The sequence below is a fragment of the Sorex fumeus genome, unplaced genomic scaffold (genome assembly GCF_029834395.1).
Source record: "Sorex fumeus unplaced genomic scaffold, SorFum_2.1 ptg000265l, whole genome shotgun sequence".
NCBI lineage: Eukaryota > Metazoa > Chordata > Mammalia > Eulipotyphla > Soricidae > Sorex > Sorex fumeus.
The window spans coordinates 8040663-8065674 of record NW_026606322.1 but is presented as its reverse complement, the minus strand read 5'-3'; the positions used below and the strand labels follow the sequence as shown (position 1 = coordinate 8065674).

At 35.9% G+C, this 25012-nt stretch overlaps 1 protein-coding gene across 1 annotated transcript in view; it reads left to right on the top strand.

The window, feature by feature from the left end:
• Positions 1-23833, top strand: part of GAP43 (growth associated protein 43) — a 101382-nt gene extending 77549 nt beyond the window's left edge. Inside the window, exon 3 of the mRNA XM_056109464.1 lies at positions 23189-23833. Coding sequence (XP_055965439.1) covers positions 23189-23277 — 89 coding nt within the window. The 3' untranslated portion in view covers positions 23278-23833. The remainder of the gene's footprint in view (positions 1-23188) is intronic.
• Positions 23834-25012: the final 1179 nt, after the last annotated feature.

Here is a 25012-nt window from a genome sequence, read left to right as displayed (position 1 = left end):
GTGTTCCTATTATCAACTCAAATCTTAATTAACATGAGAAGCCAATCTAATGCATATTTTATAACTTTGAATTACTTGCCCCGTCCTTGGTCAGATGTTCTCTTCTCAGGTTCTCACTACAGATTAACTTGCAGAGGCAACAGCAAGACATATAATGATAATAATAGAAACAACATTCACTTGTCTTGCGCCAGGTTCTCTGCTCAAAGCTCTACGTGGAATTATTTAAACCTCACGATGACCCTGTAATGAAGGGTATCATTGTTCTTTTTGTTCTTTTGCTTGTTTGTACGGATCAGGAAATGGAAGCAAGAAAACTTACATGACTTACCATAGTCTACATGATAAGTGAATGTGACTGTATTAGGATCTCATTTCTACCTCCGCTAAAGTCTCTTAGTATTTAACTTAGGTATGCTTAGGACAGAAAAGAAAACAAAACCTTATTATAATAAATTCTGCATTATTTAATGTGTTTGGAAAAGAGAACATTTTGGCTCATAAAATGTTTTAATTAATAACTGTTGTTCATGTTATCATTGGATTTCCAGTTGGTGGAAGCTCAGGATAGAATAAAACATAAAAATGTTAGAAGTACAGTAATCATAAGCATAAAGTGACTCAAGACCATTATACAAATGTCAATTGTTATTATAATGTTGAAATGTTAGTTGATAAAGATATCTGACACTGTGCAAGACAATCTGTCTTTGTAGCCCAGAAATATCAAAGCACTGTCGCTTTGAATTTCATATATTTCAAGGTACTTTATATGAACTATTACTGAAACTTATCATCATCAGAAAAACAAATCCGTTGCAGTATTTTAGAGTTAGAATATTATTTCTTGGAAAATCTTGGTCATTGAGTACTCTGGGTTGCTGGCCTACATTTTTATTAAGCCAGAACTTTCCACTACATAGAAAATGAAATATGACATGCCCTGGGGTGGTTCGATCCAAGTATGCCATCAAACACTATAAGAATAGATCAATTTTGGCAGAGTTTTCATCATCATTTCTCTAACTTAATTTATATTATTGTAGTTATCTTTAGAAATGGTAATAGAATTCATTCTTCACAAGGTATCATTTTGCTACTGCTTTGGGACCATACCCAGGTGTTGGTCAGGGGCTACTCAATTCCTGAGCTTCATGCTTCAGGGGTCAGCTCCTGTCAGTGCTTGAAAGACAACACCATTTAGCGATCAATCTGTGTCTTTTATATAAAAATATGTTTTATCCCACTGAGTCATCTCCCTGGCCCAAGAACTTTTTTAATTGAAATTTTATTTATTTGCATTGATGTAAAATAATATAGACTCTTGGGTCTCATTCTCCTGAAGAGCCTTGAATATAGCACTTTCTTAAAAATCTCAGGGCTATGATGAAGGAGACGTTACTGGGGCCTGCTCGAGGCAATCGACGAATAACAGGATGGTCTTGATTCATCGTGACTCGTGATTTGGGAGTTTCACTTCCCACCCAACATGCATATGTCTCACTGTATCCTGCACATTCCCCTTTTATTCAGTGAATCACAAAATTTTCAAAAATTCGCATATTTTTACCAGTGTTTATGCTTTAGATTTTTTACTATCCATGTAATAAGTGAAACCATCCAGTAATTGTCTTTTGCTTCCTGATTTATTTTACTTAACATAAATAATGACTCTTTTTGTTTATTTGTTTAATTATCTGTTTTATTTTTATGGTATTAGGGATCAGACCTAAGGGCCTAATATCTGTGAGGCAGGCACCCTATTACTTCTGACTTAAGGACTCTAACATTTTAAGGACTAAGAAAAGTCCTTAAAGTAAGAAGAACTGTTTTAGATCGTATGTACTGGAGCATATTATTTCAGCATTTTATATATTTCATACTTTCAAAAGTACGTGAGGTAGGTACTATATTGCCATTCTATTATGTACAATTTTACTGTATCCCCTTTTACAGGTAGAAACACCAGTGTGTAGAAGGTTATATAACTTTCTCAAGATGCAACAGTTGGGAAACGATGGATTCCTAATTCAAACTCAAGTAGTCTAGTTCCTGAGTCTCTCTTCCTAACCAGTATTGCCCATACTCACTGTGTCCAGCTTTGTTGTTTATTCCTATTCACCCCATTATCTATAGTCCTTTATCCGTACTCTTCAAACTCCACTGAAACAATTTTTGCCCGTCATCCATAACCTTCACATTACTAAAATCTAGTTGTTAATTCTAATGAATCGTCTTCTTTGACCTTCCGACAGCATATGATAGTTGATCACATTCTTACTAAAATATTTTATGACTACTCTGACGCATATTACTCACTCCTTGATTCTTCTTCCAACATGTTAGGTTTTCCTTTTAGCATTTCTTCTTCATGATGGAATATTGAATCTTCTTCATCTATATTGGAATATTGCTGGACTGTCTGTAACTCATTCTCTCCTCTATTCTTTTTAGTTCATGAAAATATTGTCTACAATTGTTTACAACCTAATGTTACTTTTTTGGATATTTTCACTTTGGGCCATGCCCAGTTATCCTCAGAGATCACTCCTAGTGGAGATTGGGGACCAAATGTGCTGTGTGGCTATGTGTAACACAGACTTTTCTTCCCATTGTAGCAAGTTCACTTTACACCTCAATTTAAATATGTAATAGGCACCTAAAATATTGAAAACAAAAATCTTGACACCCTCAAACAGGCTCACTCCAAAATCTCTATTTCAGGAAATGGAAAACCCATCTTTTTCTGAGGCTTAAGTCAGGTAGCTTGCAATTATCCCTGATTTCATTTTCTTTTATAGCATTAAATCTGTCAGCAAATTGTTTGCACTCTCAAAATAACCTAGAATCAGAATGCATCTCACTTTGTCTAGCACTCAACTTACTTCAATAAAATGTCAAGTCCTTAAAATGACCTTCCAGCCCATCTTTATCAGCATCATCTCCTCTAGGTCACTACACAGACTTGCCCTTCTGATACATTGGAGAGTTTTTTTGCTGATGTCTAACCACACTGATTTCCCCGTTTTTCCAACAGCTACATGTGCTCACGCCTATGGCATTTGTACTATTGCTTAGGATCCTCCTTTCCTGATATGCTCATATCCAATTTTCTTCAGGTCCCGTTTACAAGGCATCTTCTTATAGACTTTCTCTCTGTTTGTTATTATCACTTTACCCCTAACCAGAAAAAACTCTATTCTCCTTTCCAACATTATTATTTTAGGACTTACCGCCAGTTAACATAATTACATTTTACTTATTTATTTATTGAAGAAATCAACTTTCTGAGAGACATGATTTTTTTTGGTAGTTGCTTTATTGTGGTTTTATACCTGCAGTATTCCTAGCAACTGTATCCTGTACCCCTAGGCAGATAACAAAACTATAGCAGACATGTTTTAACAAATAAGAAAGATACCCACAGAGTATAGAAGTCAATCCTGATGGCCATTGTGCAGATAAAAAGGTACCCCAAATTACTTTTGTTTGATCCTAATTGCCACGGAAGGAACTTATCCTCTACCTTGAGAAAATACTACACTATCTTCCTTTTGCTCTGAAAGTTCTTGGGTGATTCATAAAGGTCTTTGGTGACTTGGGAAACTTATCTTCTACCTCTTGAGAAAATGTTGTTCCATCTTTTTTTTTCTCTGAAAGCTCTTTGGTGATTCATGAAACATCATTCTTAATGACTGGGCAATGTTGTGAGAAGGGCAGTGATTATAACTACTGTCACTGTCACTGTCATCAATTTTCTTTTTTTTGTTCATCAATTTTGTTCATCAATTTTCTCAAGAGGGGCCCACTAACGTCTCCATTGTGAGACTTTGTTGTTACTGTGTTTGGCATATGAATATGTCACGGGTAGCTTGCCAGGCTTTGCCATGTGAGCGAGATACTCTCGGTAGCTTGCTGAACTCTCTGAGAGGGGCGGAAAAATCAAACTCAGGTCAGCCACGTTGGCCATGTGCAAGGCAAACGCCCTACCCACTGTGCTATCGCTCTAGCCCACTATAGCTACTATTGTCCTATTATTATTGTTCCACACATTCTCTACATAGAGCATAGCTCAAGCAAAATACTTGATTTTCTCTCCTGAAAGACTTTCAAAATGTAGAAAACCATTTTAGCAAATTCAGAATCACTGGGAATTCTGCCCTGGCTTTAAATAGATGGCAAAAGTGTACTTGATCTTAGGAATAAGCTGCCCTTCCCTTATATTAAATAATCACATCAAAACCAACAGAGATGCTTCAGGATCAGAGTTCCAGGGTTAACTCATGATGTCTATAAGTTTTACACAATTAGAGAACCATTTGTGACCCAAATAACTCCAACAAAACCCTTTGAGCTTCTGTTGGATCTTAACTATGATAAATAAGTTTGACTGAGTGTAGGTAAGACACTGTGAGACAAAATAAATATAGTCTGTTTAGTGGTAGACAGATGGGTGAGAAGGGTCTGTTCTGATTACCATGGAGCCAAGAGGTCCTGGGGATATGTTCATGTATGATCTAGTACTTAGGAAGGGAAATAATGTGGAGAAATGTGTAGGAACGGTAAGATAATGGGCACAAAATTAAGAGTTGAGAGAGTTTTGTGTGGGAGTATCAGTGCTATTTAAAAATCAAAATTCAGAAGGAATCTACGATGGTAACAAACCAGTTTGACTGTAAGCCATGGTTAAGTTTCAAATATATGGAATAGGAAACTCTACTCATAGATTCAAAAACGTTTTCTTATTCATATCTAGACTGTAGGAATCTAGATATGAATAAGAGTTCTAAAAACATTCGTTAGATTAATGGTTTGGTCCTAACCTGGAATCTCTTCATTTATTATACATTACCTTAACATTCCCATCACATCTTCCTTTATTTGAATAGCAATCCAACATTTGCATATAACCTGGGAAAGTGGGAGCAGCTGGAAGGGAAGACACTTAGGTCTAAAGAGCTGTGATTAATCTTCATTGCTGAGTGCCCGTAACAGTGACTGCCATTCTTGGGGACTGGAATTTCTTACTCCTGAGACCTCTGCTGACAATTGTTGATTGTGTTTGTTTACTGTGGAAAGCTTCGGTTTACCCAGGAAGTACTTTGGCACTGGCAGGAGGTTGATGTGAATGTAATTGGTTTAGCTCCTGACACTTGCTGGGTATGGCAGATTTGTACCTTGTCATCACATGTGTAATGTGCATGAGAAAAATGGTAACAAGGTTAATGCCAGCCTTTCACAAAGAGAGATTTTTTTTTCTTCTTCTCTCCCAGGTTACTCTAGCGCTATGCCATCACTCCTAACCTCCCTTCTATCCCCACCACCCACTATGCTCCCACCCAGATCTCCTGAGAGTCGTTACTCCGTAGCCCAGCAGCCAAAGTTAGTGGGTTTCCATGGTTACCAGGCAGCTGGTGTCTAGACATTCTGAGAGATGCCTTGCAATTGAGCTGCAAATCCAGATTCAAACACACACACACACACACACACACACACACACACACACCCCTCTGTTCCCTCCTCCTCTTTCCTCCCATTTCCTCTTTATTTACAGCAGGCATTAATGGCAACGCAGGATGGAATTTTCTTTTGACAGGCCATTAAAGAAAGGAGGGAGGGAGAGTGAAAACCCCCAACTTGTTGTCTTGTCATATCAATGAAGTGAGAAAACAACTGAGGTGACAGACCCTGATCTGGCTGGCATTTTCTTCTTCAGGATGGATTTTTATTTAATTAAAATATTTTAAATTAGAAAACAGTGCCACTAGTCCATTGGGAGCCATAAGCATCTTTAAGAGTCAATAAAAGCTTCAGGATAAGGCTTCAGCTGATAGTACTGGTTGAGGTAAAATCTTTGCACTGTCTCTGGGCAATCAATGTACTTCCTCTTTCTAAGATGCTCAAGGGGAATCACAAGCCTGTCTGTAAATATTAGTAGATGGAAAACTTGGGAGAGGTATACAGGCAAATACAAGGAGGGGCCTTAATAGTGACACCTACGATAGAAAAGTCATGTTTAATTTTCACTCTTTTTCCTGAGGAAGAAAAAAGCAGTCTCTTAGTCTCTTACATTTAGGAACTGGCCTGGCATTCACATATAAGCCATTGGGTTTTTCTGTTTTGTTTTTGTTTTGGGGAATCCAAACCCGAAACTGCTCAGGAATTGCTCTGGTCAGTGCTCGGAAGACCATATGGGATACCGAAGATTCAACCAGAGTCACCTGTGTACAAGGCAAATGCTCTACCTGCTGTGCTTCTGTTCCAGCCCAGCCCTGTTTTTTTCTGTTAAACATAAACAATATCCTAAAGCATCAGCAGTGGACATCATTTGATGGTCAAAGCAAATACACACACACATGTAATTAACGATGAACACAAAAAAATTGTCAAAACATGTTCAATGTTAAAATGCTCAAGTATTTTCCTAGCCTGACGAAGATGAATAACGATGTTTGTTTTATTCCACTTTCCCTTTAGATGATACTTACTGAAGTGTTCAGTCACAGAATGATGGCTTTTCATGGCAGAATCCAGTTCAGAGCAGAACATTGCTTCCTTAAACCTACTGAATCACTAATCTCATACCCGTAGCCAGCTTTCTAAACTCTCTTGCTTTCCTGTAGTGTATGTTCTCCCAGGACGCATGCTGTCAATCACCCAATTTTGTAGTTTGGCTATAGGTATATTTCTTGTAAGCTTTTACTAGAGGATGTTAAACACTCCTTAGAATTTATTTTTAGCTTGTTATTTATGCTCCTTATTTTCAATAAGAAGTACTTTTCTAATTTTCTCTTACAGTTTCAATATTTCAATACTATCTCGAATTTATTACTACATATTTTTGCATTTACACAATGTATTTTGGTAAGATCTTACAAAAGTCACACTCAGAAAACAAAATTGGTTCCCAGATTATGTTTCTAATTCATAGGATTTTTTTGTTTTGTCCTCAGTATGAGAAAAGTTGGCTCAGTCAATGGATGAGTTTGAAAGTCTCTGTACTCCTTTTGGGAAGTTCTGCGAGCTAGGTCAGTAGTGATAGCAAGACAGGAGGCTCAAATAGACCAGCAGACACATCAAAAATGCCCGTGCAAAGTTATAGTAAGACTATGACAAAAACTTGCTTAGTGTCCTTTCATTCAGATCATAAGGGAGGTTATATCCCACTTCATACTCAGTGGTGTCATAGAATTTGGGAGTGGTAATATCTCCCATCCCTTTTCACATGATCACCTCTCAAACTTTAGTAACTATTTTAGCTATCAGTTGGAGAAAAAAGCCATCGATATAGTTCATTATAGAAGGAAAAATACACGGCAGGGCATAATTTCATGGGTTCAGACATGGCTGTCTCCACCTCGTGAAATATCAACAAACAAACAAACACTGTCCTTCCGTTGTTCATGGATTTGCTCGAGCGGGCCCAGTAACGTCTCCATTTTGAGACTTGTTACTGTGGTGAGCATATTGAATATGTCACGGGTAGCTTGCCAGGTTTTGCCCTGCGGGCGAGATATTCTTGGGTAGCTTGCCGGGCTCTCCGAGAGGGCTGGAGGAATTGAGCCTGGCTCGGCTGGGTGGTGTCATAGAATGGATCATCCTTACCTTGCGCACAAGGCAAATGCCCTACCGCTGTGCTATCGCTCCAGCTGTGAAATATCAAACCTGGTAAACTGTCAAGCATCTTTCTACACTCCAATAATGAGATTATTCACCTTTCTCTTTTTGTTTAAATTCTGATCTTTTCTTCTGGCGTCTTACTAGTCTTCTTCCTAGATTATGGTTATCTGTTTGCTTGTTTGTTTTGTTTTAGAGCCATGACCGTTGATGCTTAAGGACTACTCCTAACCTTGTGCTTGGAAGACCAGGCAGTGCATCCTGCATTCATGGGATCTGGTCCTTTGAGCTCTCTGTTGCATAGTTTTATTTATATTTATTTTATTGATTCTATTTACTTTTACTTTAGTATCTCAGGATATACACACATGTATATAGGTACACATGTATATGTCTATCTATATCAATATATATTTATATATTGACTATATTGATATATTGATATATATTGATCTCTCTATATACTCTTTATATATACATATGTGTGTGTACACACACACACACACTATATATATATATACATATATATGTATATATATAGTTTTGGGGACTTCTGACTGCACTTGCCCTCATCCCCTGACTCATTTATGTCATGTATTGGTTTCTCTGATGTTAGGGTTTGATCTTATTCTTACCGAGTCTTTTGGAAATGGGAACTTTTCTTAGATCTGGGATTGGGGGATTCTATTACTACTTGATAATTTCCCCACATACCTATACTCTGTGTATTTTGGTTTCCCATGTTTCTGTGTTCTACTGGTCTCCTATGCTTGTTGACTGTACCCACTGTTGATCTCCTATTTTATTCTTTTCCCCTTAAATTGTACTTTCTTCCTCTATTACTGACTTCATGTCCAAGCAGTATTGTATAGTCTCTATTCTTTTTGAGTCTGGAAATTTTTCATTAACTGTATCACCTTATTTTTTTCTTTATCAGGACATCAATAAGAGTGATGTTTCACTGAGAAAAAAATCAAAAATATGGATAGGTGTAGATGATAGGGAGGATTTTAAAACTAGATCTGAGAGAGGTAAGGATAATCCAATTACACTTCCACTAATAGTGTTGGTGTGATTTTAGGACTAAAGTCTTTAGAGAAAATGACGTTGCTGATGCAGAATCTATAAAGATAATATGATTAGGTACACACAGGGGAAAATAAACAACTAAACCCAGAATGGTAATAGAAAGGCTATAAAATAATAGAAGTAAATCCACAGCAGGAACCTCATCAAAGTTTAAAATTAAGGAATAATTTAAATAGATGTCTAAGAGAAAATACATCAAGATTTAAGAAGGGAATTTTGTTTAGGCTACTGCAAATCGGGTCTCAGATTCCAATGGTTTCGGCATGATAGACTTCCTTTTGACTTTCATTGGGAGGTACAGGCAAGTTTCTTCCAGGTGGAGTGATTTACAGCTGGGGTTACTTTGTGGTCAGGGGATGTCACAGCTGAACAGGATTTGTTTATCATCCTATGTAGTTGTTTTAAGGCAACAACAGTTTAATCTCTGTTACATATACAGAGACAAAGAATGGAAATTGGAGGATTTGAGTTTGGCTTTGTAGCTTTTGACTTTTTGTTTGGCTTTCAAATAAAGGTAGGGGAGTAGCTTTGTGGTTGGTTTTATTGCAGGTAAACAAGAGTCATCATGAGATGTCTAGAGTCTTATTAAAGAGTACACAGAAAACTATGTGGGGAAGAATGCTATTTGCAGTAAGGCATATCCTACAGCAAAAACAACACAACACAACACATCAACGAAAATCAAAGAGGTACTTCCTAAACAAATGTTTGGGGAGATTCTTAACAGTCACTATTAATGGAGAGCACCCAGCAGGGCTCAGGGCTTACTCCTAGCTCTTTGCTCAAGTCCCCTGCTGGGACTTGGGAGAGCGTATGAAGGTACTGCTAGAGTCTTATCCAGGTCAGCAAGTGCTCAACTGCTATATTATTGCTCCAGCCACTGTCACTGTTTTCCAAAGCACTGAGCTCAGAAAAAAGTGAACTTTGATCAACAGAAGATTGTCAAAGGAAGATCAAGAACAATGGTAAATGTCAAAACAATGGAATATTCAGATGTGGATGCATACATACGCATATACATTTTATGTGCATATATTTTATTCATTACTCATGTATTTATTTTATGGAGAACACTGTTGAAAATAGAGAGAGCCAAATCAGCAAAATTAAGACAGCGAGATAATGGAGAAATGACATAATTTAGTTGATTCATGAAGTTGGTTGATTGAAAAATGAAGAATGTGTTTATAAACTTTTTGAAGGGATGGTTGTCTTTGCATTTGAGGACTGTGAGAGAGACTATATTGAAAATATTTGGATCTATTGTTATTCTACAATAAAACTGCATGCAACTTTAGGGATGTAGATTTTAGTTGAATATTAGAAATATTTACAGTAGTGCTGAAATGACCCATTGATGAAGCTTTTCATCTGGTAGAATGTAGACAATTCCTCTACTCTATGAGAACATTGCTATGGGGACAAAGGATCTTCCAAGCTCTTTTATTACTTGGAGATTTTTGTATCAAGTGTGAATGCTTGCACATGACAGGTTTTTGAAAGATGTAAGTTATTAGTTGGCATTAAATTCTGGACATAAAGTGTGCCCTGGAGGATGGTTTTATTAGCAAAAAAAAGGTATGTTAATGTAAGAAAATCTCAATAGAAACAGATTTTCACACAGCAGTATCATGTGATAGGCAGGTTGACCTTGAATCTTTATTCTTTGACTATTATAGTCCAATGTACCCCCAATAGCCAAAGCCATTATGTTCTTTTCCACTAAATGTAAGTAAAAGGCTTTGAGATCTTTGACTAAAAAGGAAAACCAGCACAAATACAAATATTACTATTTCATGTATTTCTAGTTGTGTTCCTCAGAGTGCTATTGATCCTTAAAGCAAGTTTTCATTCAAAGGCTATGGCACAATTTAATAAACCCCAAGAAGCCAAAATACACAATGGAATAAAAAAAATGAGTTGTCCCAGTAAGAGATGGGGATTGCATTTATTTGCTCTCTTACAATCATATAACACAAGTACATTCCATGGTACTTATTACAATGTTATTTTAAAAATTAATTTCTCAATTGCATTAAACCTCTCAGTTGGTTTTTTAACACTGCTTTCACTGAGAAGAAGGTAATAGGTGAGAAGAAGGACTTGAACTTTAATTTTTCTCCTTTGGACAGGTTAATGACTACTTATGGATTTCTATTTAGGACAGCATTTGCAGTGATTTTGGGTACTTTTGGGCTTTAGTTATCCAGAACTTTCACTCATTTAGCTTTTGAAACCTAAATAATCATTAATGGCTATTAAAGCTAAATTACTATTTTTTTTTGTTTCCCATTGTTTTTCCTCAATTTATCCAACAGTAATTCTAAACACATATTCTGCAAGTGTCCAAAATAGCACTGTAGCACTGTCATCCCATTGTTCATCGATTTGCTGGAGAGGGCACCAGTAATGTCTCCATTGTGAGACTTCTTGTTACTGTTTTTGACATATCGAATATGCCACGGGGAACTTGCCAGTCTTTAAAGTTATTGTGGTAGTCCTAAAAGCAAAGATATATTGAGCTTATCCTTTATTTTTTGCCTCTTATTTCAGAAGGGGGGGAGGAAAGGAAGTAAGGAGGGAAGAGCTTGAGAAAGTATAGGAAAGACTGAAGGTAGAAGGATGGGTAGAAGAAAGGATGGGATGGGATGGGATGGTGGAAAGAATAAAGTAAAGCAATTTTAGGACTATGGGGAGAGAAGTGGGTTAAAGTCAAGTAATCAAATCTACTCATCCTGAAAGGTTGTGAGAGGTATTATGCATTATAGAATATGAATTGTGAAAGGTATTATGCACTGAATACGAATAAACTGTGAGACTTTGGGCAAGATACAGAAACTCTCCATAGTTTCTCTCAAAGAGAGTGAGGAATTAAGAGTTGATAGTCTTTAAAATCTTTTTTTGTTTCCATTGTTTTGTAATTTAACAATGTTAAATTTAACATTGTAATTTAACATTGACAAAACAAATTTATGACAATATACAGATTTAGTATCTTGTTCTGATAAAATGTATTTTATCATTTGCACTGATAGATGAGCAAGACAACTGCCAAGTCTTAAGTTTTCTTTGTATTATGTAGATACAATCATAGAAGAAAGTTAAACAACAAAGACAAATAGTTGTAGATAATTTCAAGTACTACTCTTACACATCATGTTGAATCATGGCAAGGCACTAGTTGGATATGACTCCTAAATGTTATTTTAAAATTTAAATGTTATACACACAATTGATATTTATTTTTTAAAAAAGTCTTCGGGTAGTTGAAGTTTCCATTGGACTGTCTCTTACAGGATAATAATTATATCATTTTGGTTTTGTATTTTTTATCTTGAAGTTCAGCATTCAAGTCACTTAATCAAATGTCAGATCTTGACATTTGAGTAGCCTCAATATATAGTTGCTTCAAAAACTAGCATTAAAAATACATACATTGTAATAAGATGTAACTTAAAATATGTTAACTCAATGTATGTTAAGTTTTATGAATTATTATGTAAAATTTGAAATGAAACCAGAATACCTAGCAGATAGTATTCTTAAGATCTGGTGCACAAAATTATTAAATCTTTTTATTGTTGTTAATTTGAGATCCCCACCCTGAAGTGCTCAGAAGTTACTCCTGGCTTTGCACTTAGGAATTATTCTGGTGGCGTTAAGGGACCATGTGGACTGCCAGGGATCAAACTCAGGTGGGCCACATGCAAGGCAACTGCCTAAACTACTATACTATCACTCAGGTTCCCAAATGATTAAACTTTATAACTGAGTACCAGATAACAACCAGAGTGGTTCACTGTTGAAAATGATAAGTGTAATAGATATATTGAGGGTGAAACAAACTTTAAAGGTGATGGAACAATTCCTAAGCAGTATGTTTTAATAAATATGAAGAATTGTAAGAAAAGCTTATAGAAAAAAATTCAATGGAAAATGACAGCTTACATGATGAGCACGCCCTACTGCTGTGCTATTGCTGCATATCTGTTAAACTTTAAGTCTTTTAATAAAATAATCACTTTCTACTCTATCTTTTTTCTATAATTTTTTGCTTGAGAGGACTCAAAGTGTTCACCCTAGTCAAAAGAGTTACCCTACCAGGCAATGTTGGATTAGTTCCCCAATGTTTGCCCGCTCCTAGATCAGTCTAAAGCTTCTGAAAACGAACACATCTTTCTTAAAGCAAAGCAGAAAAATCTTTTTATTTGATTATTTTCTTAAGGTTAGGGGAAAAGAAGTTTCAGCTCTCTTTTAAGACTTGGCTTGGAGAATTGTTTTGAATAAAGGAATTTATAAAAAATTGAATGTCATACTTTAAGTTTGAAGAATTATCTTCTCCTCTTTTATTAGCCTAGTAGATGCAAAATTTATTACACATCTGGAGACAGGGAGTGACTTGGCCCTTACTTATTTGGCATAGCAAATATACTCTGCTATAAAACTTTAAAAGTCAAATAGAGCTAAACCCAAGGAGAAGGTTATTTTTTTTGGAAATCAACTGATTGTTATTTTTGAGTAAGAAATCCAGGACATTGTTCTATTCTTACGTAGAAGCAATAGCAGAACAGTTCTTTCCTTCAGAAATATTAATGATTTGCAGCCTTGACTCTGCATCACAAAATCTTACCCCTCAAGTTTAGTTAATTGTCAGTTTTATCTCTGCAATTCCTGGAGTATGACCCTTGAATAAAAAGTCTTTTTCAAAAAAGTCTTTTTTCTACCTCTACAAGGAAAAACTTTGATCTGTCCTGGACTTTTCTTCCCCCTTTTCTTGTGGTATATAAAGAAAGTTTTCTTGGCTAAAATTAGATGAGCGTGATGAGTTCGTGGAAAGAGAAAGACGGCTCTCCTTTATTAACACACAGAGAAGCAAGCTAGTGGACCTGGTAACATCTTTTTTCAGTTTTTTTCTCTTATGTCATGTCATCATCATATTCTGTGAGATAAATGTGATTGTTACCACTTCACTGATGAAGAAATAGGAAAGGGGAGATTCATTTTGAATAGCTGTGCGTTTAAGTGCCAAGCTCAATGCTCATCATATAGTAAATATGGAACGAGTATTAGCTCCTTTCAAGTCGCTAAGGCTAGCCAGCTCTAAGAACTTACTAAAGCACACGGTTCATTATTTTTATTTATTTCTTTATGTGATTAACATGCTTAAGTAGCACAACCACCACATGAGATGGTAGCAGTTTAACCAATTACAGCTAGAGAAAATGAGGTAATTAAGATGTTATGTAACTTATTTAAGATTAGAAATAGAATTTATATGCAAATAGTCTGACCCTTCATTTTCTTTACTACTACTACTCTGCCATCTAGAAGAATTATGCTGATATAACTTTTATATTTGTGTTTTTCTCATCCATAATACAATCATTATACAATTATAAGAGACATAACATTAAAATTAGAAAAGAAAATGAAACCATGGAGGATGATGGTATAATGCTTCCTATGGCTATGATTGCTAATAATATTGATGCTCTATTTTTGCAAATAAATATTTTAAAATCAAAATTCCACTGTTTGATCATAGAAACATTACGACTTTATAATTTTTCTATTTATAAAGAGCTTGAAGTTTACTACATGTCATAGAACATCCTTAGGACTTCTCTTTTTTCTCATTTTTTCCTTCCTTTTATAAAAAATAAATGCCTATCTTTAATAAACATGGCACTAGAAATTAAGGGATAATATGTGTGATTGATTCTCTTTAAAATATGTATTCATCAGGGCTGGAGCAATAGCACAGCGGGTAGGGTGTTTGCCTTGCACGCAGCTGACCCAGGTTTGATTCCCAGCATCCCATATGGTCCCCTGAGCACTGCCAGGAGTAATTCCTGAGCGCATGAGCTAGGAGTAACCCCTGTGCATCGCTGGGTGTGACCCCCCCCCCCAAAAAAAGCAAAAAAAAATCCTCAGAGGAAAAAGATATGTATATGTCATTTACTTTCTAAGTATTTGAGATTCATCAGTGAACAAAATCAGAATTCTATGACTTTTTGAAGTTTGTTACTATTGTTATTGTTTTGATTTGAACATCCAGTTCTCAGGCCTTTGGGGACCAATGTAGTCCTAGAGAAAGGACTCAGGACAGGTGTACGCACAGCAAGTTCCTTATCCACTATTTGGTCCTGCCTTTTAGAATTGTAAATACTGGCAGATATAACCAAATTTCACCTTTGAAAAGTTATTTCACAGTCAAGAAGACTAGAAAAGATATCAATTAGAATAAGATGCTACAGAATATATTTCTGTTTAAGGTAAGGTAGTATTTCTTCTCAGGATAAACTTGGAGGTGTAGATATGGCATTTGAAGTTCCTCATAAGGGATGAAACTTCTTTGGCTTTTGCTGTAAGCCTTTAAAAAATCTCTATATCTTTTCTTTTTTTCAAATAAAATTACTCACCTTTGTTCCAAAGACAAGAAATTTTACATCTATTCCTAAATTCTCTAACAGAGCTGCTCTAATCAATAAATTACTTTTATTTTCTGATCAGACTGAGAATTTAACAGACTGTTTGTGGGAAGAGATTCTTCTCAACTGTTAACATGGGGAAAAAAGGATTTTTAACATCTTTTTCCTTTGAGAACTTGTGTTTTTCATCCTGTGATGAGATGTTAAATGTAGGGTAATTACTCTTAAACACCTTCCTTTTATCTCCAAACAAGCTGCAATAAAGGGATGGATATTAGTGTCTATATAGTTTATAGAATAGGAAACAAGGCAGAGAAAGGAAAAATAAGTTCTCTGAAGGCATATGAATAGTGGCAAAGCCAAGGCTAGAATGCAAATCAACTTGGTCTAAGGGCTCAATTTTTGAGAGAGCAATAGGTATGTGTATGTGTATGTGTATTTCGGTATCAATGGGACCCTGCCATGCTATCTCTGACCTTTCTTCTTGAAGTTGTTTTTTCTTTACCCTTTCAAAGCTTTAGGAGTTGCTTCAGACGATAGGATGTCTTAGTTTCAGAAAGTAAGGCATAAAAGTGTAGTGATGTTAATGCCACTCTACTGACATCAACATAATGTATATTGACTCAATGCTTTGAAATGAACTTAAAAGATAAAACCAAGTAGTGAAAAGAGTAATCCAAATGATCACAATCAGTCTGAAACTAGGCTCCAAGTTGTTGCGTGATACACTGAGCAAGAGAAAGACCTTCGAAGTAATCAATGGGCCAGACATGAGTTAGATACAGAAAGCTTTTTATTACTTTCCTGTGAGATTTTGAGGTGATGATTCTTCAAATCAAGAAAGAATGAAAATAAAAAGGGAAAGGAAGCAAACACTCCAGCCCAGTGGTGATTGGTTGAGTAATTGTGGGCATAGCCCCAAGATGAGAGCAGCTTCTATTTAATCAATGTTGACAAGACTGGGGAGAGCTGGGCAGGTCCCAAGAGGTAATGTTTTACTCGGAAATCCACTCAACCTAATTTCAGTAATGTAGGGCTGTAAAGGGGTCTGGAGCAGAGCCAGTAAACAGGGCCATTAGAGTTTAGTGTAGGCGATGGCAGCTGGGAACACCGCCATGCCTCCAGCAGCATTGCAGCCCGCCAGCCTGGCTGAGCACGCGAGCAGCCGCTGCTGCATATGCTCCGGGTACTGCTCACCAACAGAATGTGCAGACGTGCTATTCCCACCCTTTCGAGGAAATGAACGGAATGCACCAAGAGTCACTTGAAAAATCTCTTTCGGCTGAAAATCAGAGAGCCAGCTATGCATGCATCTTTCACAGATCCGTCTTCCTGGGTGCCCTGACTCTTAAAGTTCCACCACACTGTTGGAAATGGATATAGAAATAGCCTCTTTCTTAATGTGGGCTTGATATTTCTTAGGAATAGTGGTTGTGGATTCAGAAGGTGAAAACTACTAAGGTTTTCCAGTTGTCAAAATTAGGGGATGTTCTCATTAAAGATATTCAAACATGCCAATCCAGAAGTGGCCTACTAGAAATGTTGCCCCAAATGATAAAATGTGTGGAGTTTGGTAGCAAACGTGATGATTCTAAGAAGTCTTTGTTACCAGATACTGATGTTTATGTCCAGGTTATGTTGTCAAGACTAGAGAATGTTGGAGAGCATTAGCAGATGCTAAAATAGTCTGAATTGATTGACTATAATTTTTGAAAATATGTTTAATATAAAAAATTATAATAGAGCTTCCCAATTTCATTTCAAAACTTTCCGATTGGAATACACCTCTAAAATGTATTGTCAGAGGAATTTTTGTTTGACATTTTCTGTATCATTATAAATTTGGATTTGAAAGAAAAACTTGACTTGGGGCTTAATTTCTCCTAGTGTAGAGTGTAGAATTAATTGGGGGTGGGTGGGGAAAGATATTGGCTAGAATAATGATGACTAATAATTATAGCAATGCAAGGAAAACAAGTTAAAAAAATTGAAGAAGATAAGCCATTTTCTTTAAACCTGATGAATTCACAGTGTCCCATTACCAACTCTAGACTTTCTTCCTTTGCCCAATCCAAACCCCACTGACTTCTTCTTATAGGTTCTGTGCCATTTGGTACTGAAAATATTGCTTCAGTTTTTAGCTTCTACAGCCTTTACTTAAATAACAACTGTTTTAGAGGGAGAGTGATCCTCTAGAAGGAGAAAGTGATTATTTATTCTAATTGGATCATGATAATTAAAGTGACCAGCTGGCCCCAACCATTCATCTCTGATACCATAATGATCAAAGATTTTGTACAAAATGCTAGAGAATACATATTAACTCATCTCTTTAGCATTAACAAATTATGTAGTTAGTAGTAGAAAGTGTCAAGACAAGATTTTAAATTATTCAAAGCTAATTCGTGTTCTTATTTTCATTTAACCTTCTTTTACTAGGATCCAGTTTTAGATTTAAAAAAGGTAGGGAGGCATACCCAGTAGTGCTCTGACCTTACTTCTGGTTCTGCATTAAGAGATTACACCTAGCTAGGCTCATGGGACCATATTGGGTGCCAGGGATTCAACTGAATCAGCCTTATGTAAGGGAAACACTCTACTTGCTATACTATCTCTTTCCCCCTGATCAGTTTGTAGATTTTGTAGATCCCCAAAGTGTCTGCACATCTATGACCCACTGCACTATTTGGTTCCTAGTCAGAGCTAGGGAAAAAGCTAGTCCTTCTTGGGAAGAGTTTATGGCCAGGAGAAGAAATCAACTGGAGAAAAGTTGAAAACAGAAATGTCCTAGATGACTATGGACCAGGTTGGGATTCATTGCTGCTGTTTACAGAGAGGGTGGACTTTCACAAATGATTTAATTTTTCTATGTCTGAGTTCCCAATTATAAAATGGGATCATTAAGGTAATTATGGAGTTTTGACAAAATGACACAACTTAGAACTCTGAGCATATTTTAATCTAGCTTACATAGGTTAGTTGTAACTAGACAGTACAATGGAGCAGGAAAATAATAATTCACAGTTCTTTCCAGGTAATGAGGGCTGTTAGCTAGAATAGGTAAGAAAATATAGACATGCAACTGTGGAATTGACATAGTTTATAAACAAAATTGATTTACCTAGAGTTGGCCTTTGTGGAAAGAAATGGCAAGCAGACTATACATGGAAGTTTTTGGTGGACTTTGGGCTCAAATGTATGCATTTATATATGTCAGGTATTGTTTCCTTTTGTCTTTGCTTAAAGGCATGCATAATATCCTATCAAAGTGACTCTAGCTAAATGCAGATATGTAGTTCTATATGATTATTATTTTCTGATTTTCATGTAGACACCGTTTTTAAAAATTTTTATTAGTGAAACACCATGAGGTACAGGTATAGATTTACAAATTTTTGTGCTTGGGTTTCAGTTATACAATGATCGAATACCCATCCCTCCACCAGTGCCATTCTCCATCACCACTGATCCCAGTAGACACCTTTTTAAATAAAATTCTGAACCTTAATTTACCTGTTTGTGAAAGTTTATTATTTTATATTATTTCCACACACCTTATTTTCTCTACTAAAATTTTCTGGTGACCATAAAAATTTCGCCAAATTCACTGATTTGACACATTTTATTTCTACTGATTTTCTCTTCATCTAATAATATAAAGCAAATAAATTACTTGTATCTCATATAATAGACAGTGTGCAAAATTATATATATATATATGACTGAATTCAGTCCCTATTAACTGACATGTTTCCTTTTGTAGTCATCTATCTGGAATTCATAAGTTTTCATTTTATGGCTATGATTAATACTTTGAGACAATTTGTGCTTAATCTTAATTTTGTGTTTCTAAAAACTAGTGGATCCTAGCTGCTTTGTCTCTAGTGCCAGCCAGTGAAAAAGATTTCAATTTGTCTTCCTCTGGTTTCAGTTTGCCTTCCTTAATTTGTCTTCTGATAAATTAAAAAATTGGAGAGATAGATCTAGGTTTTTGTTCAGACCAGGTCCTAAGAAAACTGTATGGTTAAGGAAAAATATCCTTATGTAAGTGATTTGAGTTTGTGCATATTTTAACAAATGAGGTTTATTCAGTTTTTCGTTCAACAAATAAGAATAATTGTGATTATTATATTAATGATGATGATGTTGGTGATGTTTGGGGCCACACTTGGCATTGCTAAGAACTTACTCCTGGCACTGTGCTCAAGGATCATTCCTGGCAGGACCAAATGAGATGCTTGTGATTAAACCTGGTAGCAAACACACTATACTCTGTGCTATTGGTCTGGCCCTCTTAACGGATATTTATTGAGTACCTTCCAAACACTAGATTCTATGTTAGGTAGAGGAGACTCAACTCTGGGCAAAGAGGTATTGTTGCTCCCATTAATTATTTATGGTCTGGTGATTAGATGATCCAAAAAGTCTGTCTTAATGTTGGTATTCTTAATCATGAATTTCATTATTTTTAAAGTATATTATGAAAGTTTGAACTGAAAGCAAGCTCTTTTTTACTTTTCTTTTTAGTTTGACTTCTTGGTACCTAAAAAATAAGTATGTGGCTCATTGACAGGTTCCCCAAAACAAGTTATTGACCCAACAGACAAGTCATTTTATATTTCAAATACTTTGGGGCTTTTGAAGGTGATGCTATGAAGATAAAGAAGATTTTTTTTAAACAGGGCATTAACAACAATGGCTTCCTGTCACAATAAGTAGACATGTGCCAAGTTTCACCTTATCTTCTGGGTTCATGCGAAAGAACAGAAAATATGTGACATATATGGGGAAAGAGTTTGGGTGGATTCTTTTACCCCAGTTCAACACATATAGAATACGTGGCTTTCACTCAGAATTATATGAATCTTTGCTCTTTTTATTTTCCATTTTTGCATTTGTTCTTATTATTTTACAAATATGCAATTCTTTTCACCTTATCTATCCTGGTTCTACCTTTTTTTCTTGTGTTTCCAAGTCTCCATCAAATCATACATCGTAGTTACCAAGTTTTTTTATTTTACAAAAGAAGTTTGAAATCCTTTTTGCATCTAAAATTATTCCTTCATATGCTCCTATGTGCTTTAAATCAATATTTTGTTTCTTTCATAGTTTGAAGAGAGTGCTAATTACGTAGTTCATTGGAATATGACAAAAATAGTAAGCCCAGATTTTGGTCTACCAAAAATCTTGGCTCAGCTAGGGAAATGAGTAGATTCTCAGAAAGATGTCCAGATTGCTCTAACACAACCACACTGATGTAAATTTGGAAGCATTCTTCTGGTAGAAATTTGAATGATCTGTTAGTACACCAAAGTTTTATAATCTAGGGACTACTGATTCTAAAATCCAAAATTATAATAGGTGTACTGAAGTGATATTAAATGCCTATAACATCACTATTAACAATATTATAAATTATGGCACCTAAATAAAAAATATTTTGCGTTATATTTTAAGGAGATGAAATGTTATGCCACTACAGATATTCGAGAAAATATTATAAAGTTTTGGGGAGAAATCACTGTCACTGTCACTGTCCTCCTGTTGTTCATCATCAATTTGCTCGACTGGACCAAGTAATGTCTCCATTGTGACACTTGTTACTGTGTTTGTCATATTGAATATGTCACGGGTAGCTTGCCAGGCTTTGCTGTGTGGGCAAGATACTCTCCGTAGCTTGCCGGGCTCTCTGAGAGGGGCAGAGGAATCGAACTCGGGTCAGCCATGTTGGGTGCATACAAGGCAAATGCCCTACCTGCTGTGCTATCGCTCCAGCCCTTGGGGAGAAATAATGAAAATAAAATTTCTACCAATTGTGCTCTTATTTGAATATATATCTGAATATAAATATTTAGCTGAATAATTCTAAAGAGACATACGTTTTTATGTATTCTTCTAATGATGTCATAAAATACCCTAGTACATAATTTATCTGATTTTAGCATAGCCTGCTTGTAAAATTCACCCTTGGTTGCCCTTTGGGAACTTGTATTTAGGGAGGATTTTTTTGGCAATATCAAACTATATGTTTTAAATGTGCTTCTTTGTACATATAATAGATAATGCTGAACTTCTATTTTCATTCTTGAATTTAGATTTGGTATAAGTGAGGCAGAAGGTAACCAAATTCCCAGTAAAAACTCTGGACTTGTAAACTTAGGGCAGTTCTTCACTAGTAATGTCATTGCTGGAAGAATTAGATGCATCATGTGTAACTCTATGGGAAGAGAACTCTTGAAGTTCTCTTCTAAACTTTGTCCTAAGCAACTTTTATCTTTACTGATTTTGTTTCATATATTGTCACTGTGATAGAAATACACATTCATGTGACTGAATGTTGAGATTTGTGAGACCTATCAAATTATTGAATCTGGAGGTCGTTCTTGGGGAAACAAACCCAACAGGGAATTTTATGTTTAATAACAAAGGTGACTTCTGATTAATTACATTATCCTTTTACCAGCTGATAGGTATTTTTCTAGTGGCGTAACATCAATTGACTGAGTTCTATAAAGAAACCAGGCAGAAGTGTCAAAAAAAATGCTTATATTGTTATGCAATATACACTTGTCTATGAACAAGTATATCTTATTGAAATGTGTTTACAAGATACTGAAAATCTACTCAAAGCCTAAAACTTGCAAAGAGAAAGACTCAGGAAAAGCTATCAAGGAATAGCATGGTCACAAGTAATAGGATTCTCCCTATCATTTTTTTTAACATCCTTACTATACTTATTTGTCTTCATAGAAACAAGACAGTACCTACACTACTAGATATTGTTTGCTGTCTCGGTCATCAAGAGTAGAGGAAAGTAAAGGGAAAACAACTTCCCTGGAGTCTTCCTCAGGGAATTCTTTCTATGATTATTAGTCACTGAGTTATCTAGATACCCTAGTTACAATTTGAGCAGTAATTGATATGTTTTTTATAATAATAGAAATAAGATCAAAGGGGGTTAAAATGAATGTTTTATACAAAAACTGTCTGCCACAATTAGTCTACAGTGACTAAAAGATCCTGTGTGTAGATGCAATGATTTTATTTATTTTTATTTATTCATTTTCCCACTTTATTTAAACAGCATGGTTTGCAAAGCTGTTCATGATGCATTTGTTACTTCATTCTATATTCCATCACCAATGCCACCACCACTGTCATCCTCCCTCTACCATTGTCTACAATTTCCCAACCATTCCTCAAGCCTGCCCCTGTAGCAGGCCCAACATATTTTATTTTATATTACTTATTACTACTAAATGGCTAATGGAATTACCAAAATATACTTCAATAAAAGAAAATCTGTGAAAATTGTTGTATTTTACCATGGGGACATTAAGTCCTTGTTGGAGGGTTTAACTGAGCCTTTGTTACTAGTTGAGCCTTCTGTGTTAATGCTTTTGTTGAATGAGCTTAGTTATCTTCTATGTTATGTTTCCCATCCAATCTTCTGTGCACCTACAGGACTCTTAGTATTATAGAGTTTGGAAATGTTACTTTGCCACTAATGTGGCTGCATGCTCCAGAAAATTCAGAATATTTAACTGGGCAGTGAGTGAGTTTACATGGTAGCAGCAGTGGAACATGGGTGTAGCTATCAGGGCTTCTGGAAGTATGGAAGGCACCTGCCCTGACTCCAAGATGGACCAGAGTTTTCAACCCCCAAGCCACAGTGTACCTGAAGGTTTTGGCAGTTTGACATCTCTGTGGAGTCAGTCGTGAGACAGTAGAAGATACCATAGTTATAATGCTGATTATAATGACTATCAATTTCTATTTAGCAGATATCTGCCCCTAATGTTATAGTTTGTTCCTGAGCATTTCTATATGTGTCCTAGCCAGCCTCTTGGTGTTAACCTCTGACCTTAAAATATTACTGAAATTACCTTAATATTACCTTAAAATATTACTGTAATAGTAATGATCTTTTATCTTATTTTCTCCTGTAATAGTATAAAAAGAAGTAATGCATTGAATTATCATGTAAGCCAATCACACAAAGTACTAACTCTCTTTTTCCCCCACCCCAAACCATCTCTTTTTGTCTTTAGAAGCTGTAGATGAAACCAAACCTAAGGAAAGTGCCCGACAGGATGAGGGTAAAGGAGAAGAACGTGAGGCGGACCAAGAACATGCCTGAACTTTAAGAAATGGCTTTCCACGCCCCTGCCCTCCCCTTTCCTGAATCCTGTTTCTCCCCCAACCCTCTTCTAAAAATCCACTCTGAAGTTTCCCTTCCTGTCCTGCTCACACGTGTGAGTCTGTCCTTGCCCTCCTACTAGCCCTACTTCTCTCTGTGTGGCAAACATTTAAAAAAAAAAAAAGCAGGAAAGATCCCAAGTCAAACAGTGTGACTTAAATATTTTTTGTTTCTTGGTGTTGTTATGGCGAGTTTTTGGTAATGATGATTCAATCATTTCGGGAAATTCTTGCACTGTATCCAAGTTTTTTGATCTGGTGCGTGTGGCCCTGTGGGAGTCCACTTCCCTCTCTCTCTCTCTGTTCCAAGTGTGTGTGCAATGTTCCGTTCATCTGAGGAGTCCAAAATATCGAGTGAATTCAAAACCATTTTTCTTTTGCTTCCTTTTCAATGTGATGGAATGAACAACAAAAGGAAAAAATTAAAAAAAACCCAGTTTGTTTTAAAATAAATAAATAAATAAGTAAATAATAAAGCAAATGTGCCAATTAGCGTATCTTGCGGCTCCAAGGCTCCTTTTTCAATCTGAATATGAATAAATCATGAGAAAAATCAAACCTCACCGGCTCTGTGTTTCTGTTTCACCTTCTCATAAATTGAACTCACAGGTTGAGGCCTTATATTTCACGTATTTCTGACGCCAAACACCTTGACAAAGAAAAAGATGAATGAAGGGGTAAGTTTCCAGTTGGGACCTTTGAATGAATGGATTCATTCTTTGATGGGATTGTCGGATGTATTTTTCTCAGCTCCAGTGTGGAAGTACTACAGACTGGGTGGCTTGCATAAAGTAAATTTATTTCATTAGAGTTCTGAATATTTTAAGTTTATATATATATATAATATATTCTAATATATAAGATATTCTGAATATCTAAATAAGACTGAAGTCAAGGTGATTCCTTCGGAGAGCTATAAGGAAAAGGAGTAAGTATTCTTGGTCTTGCTCTTCAGATCACTACTGGTCACATCCTTCCTGTGTTTCTTCACATCACTGATGGGCTCCTTTCTGTCTTTATTCCCCTTGTTGGTACAGACACCAGTCTTGTTGTATTAATCCAATGAACTCACTTTTATCACCTCTCTCAGTACTCGTAGTAAGTTCAAACTAGTTAGTCCTTGGAGTTAGGATTTCAACAGGGGTTTGGGGAAGAGTGGTAGAATTCAGCCCATAGCAAGCACTAAGACCTGCTTTAAAAAATTACTTGAGAGTATTTGCATGAGTAGAAACGTAGTTTGACCCAAGAAGGTTATGCTAGAGTATTATAATTTAGCAATTACAAAAATATATATTGAAACTATTTGAAAAACTATTTGAAACCCCTAGACCCTTGTTGAGACAATGTGTCAACTCAGGAATTGACCAGGTTCTTTTCATTTTTATCATTAGATTTGTCATCATACGAAGTGATGGTCAGATTTTTGATTAGTTGTGATCATTATTCATTCCAAAGTTTGCAGTATATATTTAAGTTAGTATGTATTTAGCACATCACCTGCTAGCCTTTTTCAAAATTCCTGTTTTCTAAGTGTTCACTATTAGAAGATTCCTAGGAAAAACAAAGCAATTTACCTAAATCTTGAAGTGTCTAATGCGGTCATTCCTACTACAAGTTTTCTAAATAATCCTAATGCAAATTCTTATTAAATTCATTCTCTTCCCTGCCCCATAAAA